The sequence below is a fragment of the Python bivittatus genome, unplaced genomic scaffold, assembly GCF_059951505.1.
Source record: "Python bivittatus isolate LINGU-HERP-01145 unplaced genomic scaffold, Pbiv_v1 ctg000220_np1212, whole genome shotgun sequence".
NCBI lineage: Eukaryota > Metazoa > Chordata > Lepidosauria > Squamata > Pythonidae > Python > Python bivittatus.
The window spans coordinates 25,722,676-25,732,642 of NW_028277048.1; the positions used below are offsets into that span (position 1 = coordinate 25,722,676).

General features: G+C 39.5%; 1 protein-coding gene across 1 annotated transcript; it reads right to left on the minus strand.

The window, feature by feature from the left end:
* Positions 1-4,743: 4,743 nt before the first annotated feature.
* On the minus strand, positions 4,744-9,046 carry LOC148216310 (thiol S-methyltransferase TMT1A-like). The gene is made up of 2 exons (XM_088138542.1): positions 8,490-9,046; positions 4,744-5,506 (listed from the first exon to the last, which is right to left on the minus strand). Exons 1-2 carry the CDS (start codon positions 8,979-8,981, stop codon positions 5,270-5,272), a joined length of 729 nt encoding a protein of 242 aa, XP_087994668.1. The 5' UTR covers positions 8,982-9,046; the 3' UTR covers positions 4,744-5,269.
* Between the last annotated feature and the right edge of the window lie 921 nt (positions 9,047-9,967).

Consider the following 9,967-nt stretch of genomic DNA (forward strand, 5'->3'; position numbering starts at 1 on the left):
TCTTCTCACTGAAATCAATAGGAAGAAAATTGATAAGGCAGAATTTATTTAATTTACTCTATGCGTTATCTTTTATGTTCAGATTTTCAAAGTATGCGTTTAACATGCACGCAGAAACCCAATCTCCTGGCAGGTGGATTGAGGCCAGAGAAAAGTAAGTGGCTAGAGCTGGATCTGTTGAGAGAACAAGGTTCTTCACATCAGTTTGTTTTGTGACCATTGACTTCACTCCCATGGAAACCAATGACACGGAAGAGGCACCACTGTAATGTGAACCTGGAACCAGCCTTGTTTGACTTTCAGCCGTAGAGTGAAGCACAAAATAATGTATTTGCTCTGATATCTGTTGGGGGGGAGCTTTTGTGGAGATTTTAACAGCATTAACTGCTAAACCACGTGACCTGTTCGGTCATCGTTTCAGAGATATTTCCTTATCTACACAGAGACAAAAGGACAAAACAGAAGTGGGAGTGTGAGCAACTTACGACTTGCTGCTGGCTTTCCCGTTGACTTTGCTTTTGGGAAGATGGCAGGGAGCATCAGAAATCTTAACCACTTTATTGTACCATAAATAACCATGCCACTGAAATCTTATACCATGTCCTTCTAACTCCAATAACCTCCTGTTTCTCAAAGTCACCCATTCTTTCATCCACACCAAACAACAAGCATCCAAATACAATTTTAAACCAGGAAGACCTCACCTCTTCCCACCTCTTTCTTTAGCATCTTGTAACAATTTATATTTTATTCTTGGTGTTTTACCTTGCCATACAAATTTAGAAATATCTTTTTGCCATTGCAGTCTCCCAGCAAACACCAATTTTCATAGGAAAAAGATATCAGTTGGTCTATAAGAGGTTTAAAAAATTCCCTTTGTCCTCATTTGCTACATACAGCCCAAGAATTATAGACTGGATTCCTTACATCTCACCTTCCAGTGCAAGATAACTATCATATCCATCAGATAATAAAAGCTGTGGTTTTAAATGTGGGTTAATATATAAAATAACTGCATTGGTCTTTTTCAAATTTGCTGATATGAATTCTTCGCCCAAGACTATATATAGTCTTATATATCAAATATTTTCCATCTTTTTTTCTGATTTGTGTTTCTTGTAAACACATCACATCCTGATTTAATTTTCTCAAATCACAAAAGGTCTTTTCCTTTTGGGGGGGGGGCGTTTGCCCCATTAATATTCCATGTTAGGTATCTGTCATCCATAATTAAGGAAATAGTCCTTCAAATTCTTTGGCTGTGTCTCCCATCTCCACAACCTGTGTTGTAACGTCTTCTTCTGACTGTTGCTGTTTTGTGTATCCTTCTCCACCATGTCAGTTGGTTCCTGGTCCAAATCAGATCCATATAAATGGAACTGAATGAAGGAATGAACTGATTCAAAGAAGAGCAACCAAAGATGGAAGGAGAATACTGAGATTCTGTACAGTAGAGGTTTCAACTTCCAGGATACCTTACAAGATATTCTCTACTTCCAAAAAACCTCTAGTATTAGAAGATGACGTTAGATCGGTACTCCAATCATTACCAAGTTGGGAAGTTACAGGAATTGAGATAATAAGGCAAGGAACAGAAGAAGAATCAATAATGGTTCCAACCACACCATGTCAATACATCTGGAGAATTGCATAGAGGCCAGCAGATTGCACAAGGTCAGTCCAGATATCAATACCCAAGAAGGAGACTTAACACAGTCTGCAAAAATGGGACTAGGACGAAATAGGAAGAATATCAAATCAATGGCAAGCAGTACAGCAACCAGCCTTACAACTGTCAATGAAGATAGTGAGGTGGTGGGTAACATCTGCCATTGGTTACCCACAGTAAAGGAACCATCAAGAAACATGCCACAGACTAGCACAGGGTAGAAAAGCAATTAAGACTTTGAAAAAGAGATTCAAGTGCTTTGATGTGTCTACACCTACAAAAGTCAGAATGGTTCAGGCAGTGGCTTTCCCTGTGGCATCTATGGAAGTGCATGTTAGAAGCAGGATAGAACTAATTTTGACATTATTGAATGTTGATGTTGGAGAAGACTCCTGATAATAGCATGTGCAGCCAAGAAAACAGGCAAATGAATCATAGAACAAATCAATCTAGAGTTTTCACTTGAGGCACAACTGACCAAACTCAAATTATCATATTCCTGATACATTATGCAAAGACCTAGCTATCTTAAGAAATATATAATCCCGTGAAAGGTAGAAGAAAAGTTCTAGTCAAATTCAGAATTAGCTGGACCCTCTACTATATATATATATATATATATATATATATATATATATATATATAGTATTTCAATCTGTACATGGCTACCTAAATCCTAAATATCATTAGATTATTATCTAAGGTATAATTTGGTATCTGTGAAATTAAAGACAATTAAGTAGACATAAATAGAAATAGAGAGTGATTATAATTCAGTATCTGTTGCTTCGGGTCTGCATATGTGGCTATTTTGAATCAACTATTTGGTGAATAGTCAGCACTCCCTAAATGGTCCCTCAGATATGGTGATTAATTGTCCATAGGCACTGCTTGGGAACTGGTATCATATAACGCAGAGATACTGTATATCTTATGTTGTTTCTTCCTTGCAGGCATCATGCTGTAGTTAGCAACCTGTAATTTTTGCATGCTGTTAGAGAAATAAATTCTAAATGAGCAGTTATACTAACGTCATAACTAGGGAAAAGGATAGGAACTAAACTGAAAGTAATTTGTCAGCCTTACTAGGTAGACCAGATAGGAAACACAACCAGATGAGCTAATTGTACTTTCTTGTAAGGCTACATTAACAGAATCGTGCAAGTCTGATAGTAAAAGTTAAATACACAATGGTTCGAGTTCACTACACAATACTACTTATACAATAGTATACAATAATAAGGTTATGGCTTACATACAAATTAGACTTATGGACAGGCCTTGGGAACTGAACTCGTTCTTAAACTGGGGAATACCTGTATTGCTTAAGCATGCCATTCCCCACTTGAAATGTTTTCTTTAGAAACAGAATACCATACAGTTTAAGCAAATGCATTTAGACGCTATACGCTTGTCCTGTGATTGACCTGCACTTTTCAGTTAACACTTGGAAGAGAGGCTGCTTAAACAAGCTACTTCTTCCTATTTCCTCTTGCAAGTTGAGAGGTAACAAACTTTTTGCTCTAACCCCAGTGACATCATTATTTCCCTCTTTCGTCCTCGCAGGGAACAAAAGGGGGAGAGAGAGGTTGCAGGGCTATAACACCTGCTCAACGAAAGCAACCCCTTTGTGAATCAAATTCCAGAGACCGTCTCTGCCATTTGGGCTCCTCATGGCAATTGGGGAAGGACCGCTGGTGCTCTAAGGTAACGGGGACCATTTACATAAACATGATGCTGTTTGTTTCAGTCCGGGCATCTCCTTTAATGTCCTCCTCCTTTGGTATCCATCCTACAAGTTAGCCCGCAACACAAGAATTTCAGAAAGCAACACTATATATCCAATAGATATATTCATTCATTTATATAATTCTCCGGTATTAAAACAGTAGTTCAGCTTTCTAATGTCAGGGCCCAATAGTATCCTAATATAAGTACGCATGACTGAGAGTTCCAAGGCCTCATTCCTTGATCTGTGAGAAAGACGGGACACCTCAAGGACAATGAGTTTATTCTCCCTCATTGTCAGGTATAAACAGTCTATCATAAAGCACCCTTTGTAGGGTCTTCACACTCAGGATTTAGGAGTTCCTCAGAAAATCGTTATCTTACCATTGTTACCAAGGAAGAGTCTATTTTAGCAGCTAGTGGTATTAGTGTGTGTGTTGTGTACACTACATCTATGTAATCTATATTTTATTTTATTTTATTTTATTTTATTTTATTTTATTTTATTTTATTTTATTTTCTTATTTTTTGATTCATCCGTCACATTTATATAGCTGCCCATGTCACATAAAGTGACTCTGGGTGGCATACAACAATTAAATAAAATAACAAGTGAATAAAAGCAAGCATTCTAAAAGATTAAAAAGTTTTTAAAATAAAAACATTATCACAAATTTTTAAAAAATTAGATTTTAAAATATGCAAGCCCCACGGGGAGAGCAGAATATCAATTACAGTGGAGCTATCTAAGAATGTCTCCGGTTCCCAAAGGCCCCCATGCCTGATGACACAACTTATAATCTATATACTGTATACTCATTTGCCCCAGAGCAGAGAGTCCTGTGACTAACTGCATTCAACAAAATGATCGTTTGGATCCTCTCCAGTTGTTTTTGCAAGTTCTGCCTGACTGGACTGAGGGTGAAGGTACTAGCGTGAGGGCATGTAAAGCTGTAATTTTGGAAACCTGAAATCTCCAGCGGCCATCAAGATTTCCCTGAGGCATTCTGATAACTTTCTACATACATACTCTGCTTTCCGATCAAAGAGGCTCTACCTCCCTGGATGTTGCACATTCTGTTATGCTGCCAGCAAGCTAAACAATCCCCAACCCTTAATATAGAATAACTGTGGCTAGGTTTTGAACAACACTGAATAAGGATGGATGGATGGATGGATGGATGGATGGATGGATGGATGGATGTTAGGTTATTTTGACCTACTTCTATGTTAGTGTTTTAGCTGTATGTCTTAGCTTTAGATAAATAACATTGTTTCTCAGCACAGTTTACACTAGAAATAATAGTGATAATAATATTCTCTATTTTTTTAGCTTGTGTTTTATATTCATCCTTCCTCTTTTAGTTCTAAACAGTTTGTTAATTCTTTTGTTCTATATCCCTCTGGGCCAAAATACATTTTGAATCTGAAAAAGCACTGGGGCGAGGACATAGAAAGCTGTGATTTTGGAAACCTGGAATCTCCCAGTGGCCATCAGGACTTCCCCCAGTGGCCAGCAACAGGGTGGGGTGTTACTGAAGGAATCTGCCAGATTATTCCCCCCCAAATTTCTAGAGACGTGGTAGCGTCGGGTTAAGGTTTAACAACGCACCTCTTCTCAGTGCCCACTTCAAGTGATTACTGAGGACCAGGGTCTTCCACGGGTAAGTTATTTGCCTTCCCTCCAAACCTAATCCAAGATATCATTTAGTTTTATTGTGGCCTGAACGTTTAGGAGCCTTTCTCTAGCTTGAATAATCATATAGAATAGAGGAAGCGTTTTTCTTATTGCAACATCGGCATTGTTACTGTTAATTCCTTGAACTCAGTCATCTGATTTTAAGAGAAAGATGCTCTCCCCTTATGGAACAATTACTTCACGGCATATCCATAAATATGGGGACGAACTATACTAATGTTCAATGGGCCCACGATGTGTTGCAAGTTCAGTCTAGAAAACTCTGCATTCTCCAAATCCTTCCAAGTCTCTTTTACCAAGGAGCACCCATCTCCCAGATATCTCCAAGTGGGGTCACAGATTTGTTGCCAGAAGTAGGTCCAGGTGGATCGGTCAGCCGCTACATGTTCAATGAAATAGAATGCACCGCCCTGGAAAAAGTAAAACAACACAAAAAGAAATCATATGGACATGAAGCAATAATTAAGTACACAGACACAAAACAAAGCTGGAATGTAATTTTGCCCTTAAGCATTTGTAGGAGATTCCAGTTCTAGGAAGACTGCAAAACTGGTGTTTTTTGTTTAAGGATGCTGCCGAAGCAGCTGAACCAGTTAAGTAGATTTCTATACATCAAAATTACAGTTTGAGTAGACACTATGAAGCAGAGATGGTATATTGAGTAAATACTATGATGAAAGCCATTCTATCCATTGCTGATGCTAGAAAGAGACAGATATTCGACTACATTTAAAGGACAAACAAGCTGTAACATATCTAACAAATTATATTTGGATAGCCCCACCCTACTCCTTTGTTCTCTTAACTCTTTCCCTCCTAAAAGTACCTCTTTTTTATCCTGAATATCCAGTTAGGCTTCGGGGAATTACTCTAGATACCATTATGATGGGAGAAGAAAAATGCTTTTCTATTAACTACTTGTACAGGTGCACAATTTTAATTGTTCCCCTGCTTTCCTTTTATTCTATATTAAAAAGTATCAAATATTGGAGCTTCTCCTTTTAAGGGCGTGGTTGATATTATTATTATTTTTAAGGGTGTTTTTTTTCCCTTTTTCTTTTTTAAACAATATAATGGAGATTTTGGCAGTAAGCTAAAAAAAATTATACTTTTTATATGATAAAATGTCAGCCCTGCAAGGTAGTCCAGCCAAGAAGCACTCCCAGCAGTACTAACTCTAACTTTATGGTAAGATTACATTAACAAAATCTTGCTAGTCTGAAAGTACATGAAAAGCATTTACAGTCTAAGAAACTAGGGGTCCTTTCTGAGACGTTTGCCACGTCCCCATTGCTTCTGCAGACTCAGCTGCCTCTTGTCTGACTGTTGTCTACTCTGTGGCTCTTCCTCCTGCCTCCCAAGGTCATTCCCACATACCATTACATAAAAATAATACACTCTGCTTTATATTGTATTTTACTAATGTTATTTTGAGCAATAATTGTATAACCTCATTATCTGTTTATTCACAGAAAATATTTTTGGAAAATACACCTTTGTTTTAAATAAAAGGATTATAGTAAGACTAAAAAAATAAAACAAGCACAGAGAACTGTCAATGTACTTTTTAAAAGAGGGAAATGAATATATATCTTTATTTGTATATGCTCTCTTCTTGTTAAATAAAGTTTTAACTGTTTAAAAAAATCTGGAGCTGGCAAATGCAAGAAAAAAACATGCACAACCATGGAGCAGGTCATACCTTTGCATTCTGCTCATGCGAATTTTGAATTTGCGACCCAGAAGGGGACGATGGGAGTATAAATAATGAATACTGAGAAGAAGGCTTCAATAATGCATAGGGATTTTTATCAACCTTGCATCAAGAAGAGTAAAAGAAAGAAGTTGTGTGATACCGTAGCATCATCATACCATAGAGAGGCCAAAAAAGCCCCGCCTATAGCATCTTGCAACTGATTTGCTGACCTGCTTTGAATCTGAGCAGCCAGCTCCCACCATAGATTTCAGATCACTCTGATGAGGACACAACTCTGCAACCGCTAAGCCCACTGACTCAAAAACAGGAGAGCACAGAAGTGCCAAACTTCAGGAACGGCACACTGAGACTAAGAGGTTACTTAGGAGTTGGGGCTCTCGTATAGCGATACGCCTTGACCCTGACTGGGTTCAGAGGAAACCTGGAACTTCTGGCCTTGTACCTTTTCCTGAAGACAGAAAACAGAGCACTGGAATACTGTGAGCCCTGCGACCAGACCTCATTCTTGCTCTCCCAGATTGACAGGGTTGTGGCTATGCTTGGCAATCTCTTACCACTACTCCTCTGGACTCTGACCACTGATTTTCGGTTTCTTGGCTTGATTTTGGGTGACTCTTGACCATGTTTGCCTAATTTCTAAATAGTAAGTGGACTTTGAAAAGGAGGCCCTGGACTATACTTTTATCACACTCCCATGAGAAACTTCTGTGAGCAAATCACGAGACAGGCGTGAGACTTCTGTATCTTCTTCAGATGATCCTGAAGACACTAGAAGGGCCCTTTTAAACCAACGGCTGCTCTGATAGTGATAAATTTCCATGCGGACTTTAATAACACACAGCAGCGTATATTAAAATGAGGCCGAGGACGTGCTAGAGAAGCAGCAACAAAGCTGAACAAACCATATGTTTCTTTAGAGGTAAACTAGGGAGTTGGAGGAATACCCTCCTAGGAACAATATCTGACTTTTAGTCATATTGCAGGGTTTGGAACAACTCCACTATTCCTCTAGGGAAGATAAGGTTGGCTTTCCCGCTTGATTATTGTTTGATTACAGAAGGCAGCCAGAGAATACCTACTTCTCCATCTGTGGAGATGACTGCTACTTTTCTCTGTAGAGCAGAACATGTAGGGTCTGGATACTTTCTTTCTCAAACTGCGTAATGTAGAGCACCCCAAAGCTGGCCAAGACCACATACTGTCCCCAGCCTCCCTTTTGTGCCCCTCAGCACCAGAAGAACACAATTTTGGAATTCTGCAGGGAAATGGTTTTCATTTCTTGGAGATTATTTTAACTTTTCAGTCTGGCTTACAGCCCTAGTATTTTCTGGAGATTAGCTCCAAGGACCAACCAGGACCTTATTTCAGCCCAGTCTAGGCCAGAAGGTTGCTGCCATTTACTAACGTGAACGCTGCGCATGTAGTCATTAAGGTTGTTGTACACGCTCTGAAAATGATTCAGAAACGCACGGGGGTGTGAGCCTAAAAAGGCTGTGGCTGCTTTAAGGAGGAATCTTATTAAGGTTACGCCTGAAAAGAGGACGCATGAGGAAGAGCAGAGAGGTGCTGTTTTTGTGAGAGCTAAAGCCCTTTCTCAGAGCAGGCCCAGCCCTCGAACCCCTTCTTCAGTGGTCTGGTCAGACCAGACCTCACTCCCCTCTCGCCCTCCGACTTACTGGTCTGAGCACTCTCAGAACTTCCTTTAAGGCAGCCTTGACGTTGGCCACAGAGCAAAGCAGCAGCGTGCCAACTACCACATCTACAGAGCTGTCAGGCACAGAAGAGAGGTCCTCGGCGGAGGTCACCACAAAGTTCTCAAACTCGAGGTGCGTGTTCTTCGCCATGCTCTCCAGCAGGAATTTTTCAAAGTTGGGATTGTAGTCCACGCCGGTTACCCGAGAGCCTGAGGGGTAAAACTCGAAGTTGGCTCCTGTGCCTACGCCAATCTCTAGCAGGCGGAGCTTTCCTGAGGAATTGGCAAAGTCCTTCATGTTCCTGAACAACGTCTCCTTTTCCTTGTGCATTCTTCCATTGTACAGTTTACTAAACCTCTTCATGAAATGTGGGAAAGATTTTTTACAAATAGGATCCCATAAGCCCAGGTAGGAAAGCAGAGAGACGGGCAGCACATGAAGTTGCAGGCATCGCTGCAAGAGAAAAATCAGCATCGTCAGCGGACTTGGAAGAGAAAACTTCTCGAACGTCGTTGCAGCCAACCTGCGCGGGCCCTCAGCTTTTTGCCTCGAACGCAGTACTGTAGTCCCCGTTCCGCTCGCGGCGTTTCATAAGCTAACTCGCTACATCCAGTTAGCATCCTTTCTAGGTCTTTCTTAAAGCAACAGCGACTTTTTTAGTCACTTGTTGAAAAAAACGGCTAGTGAGAGTTGCGAAAGGCAATTTCCAGCATTTGAATCTGGCTTATAATTAAACTTGTTCAGGTAACACACTGGCCCCAAATAGTGTGTAGTGTTGCCAGGTGTTGAGGCAAATCCACAAGAGACTTTTTTGATACATTTTTTTAATGTTTCCATTTCTGAGGAAATGTCAGGAAGCAAACGTTTATGAAAAGAAACTAGGCATCTTCAACATCAATAGCCTCCCCAAATTGTTACTGCAGGATTTTTTGAGAAACTCCTGAAAGTGGAAATAGCATGAAAGTCATTTCAGGATTAATGAAGCTGGAGCTGTGCCCAAACATACAGTGACCGAACTTTCTTAGAAAAAAATGACAGACCTGAAAAAGGGGCAAATCTGAAATTGTTTATGTTTATAACTTTGCTTTACAAACGAAAATTCAAGAGCAAATAAAGAAAATAAATAATTAGATAAATCTAAAGGACATCTTTCTTAATGAAGGAGTCTCCTTTATAATAAAGGATGTGTGGTCACTGTAAAAGTCGTCTTGCAAATATTTATTTATTTATTATTTATATTTCATATTTAGACACCGCCCATCTCACTCTATTTTTGGATAGAGAAACTGGGAAAAGGGGGGTGCAGAGGACGGTTGCAGGAAAGATTAGAAAAAAAGAAATTGGACTGATATTCTGTGAATGTTTTCTGGAGTGCTAGGCATTCCATTATTATTTTATTATGAAAATATTTTGTCTAGAACAATTGTGTAGAACAATTAGTTTAAGGAAAATCAGAAGTG

Excerpts from the sequence above, each read along its gene's own strand:
- LOC148216310 (XM_088138542.1), bottom strand. The coding sequence starts at position 8,981 with ATGCTGATTTTTCTCTTGCAGCGATGCCTGCAACTTCATGTGCTGCCC. Across the intron at positions 5,507-8,489 it reads TTCTGAGAGTGCTCAGACCA|GGCGGTGCATTCTATTTCAT; the intron begins GTAAGTCGGAGG and ends TACTTTTTCCAG.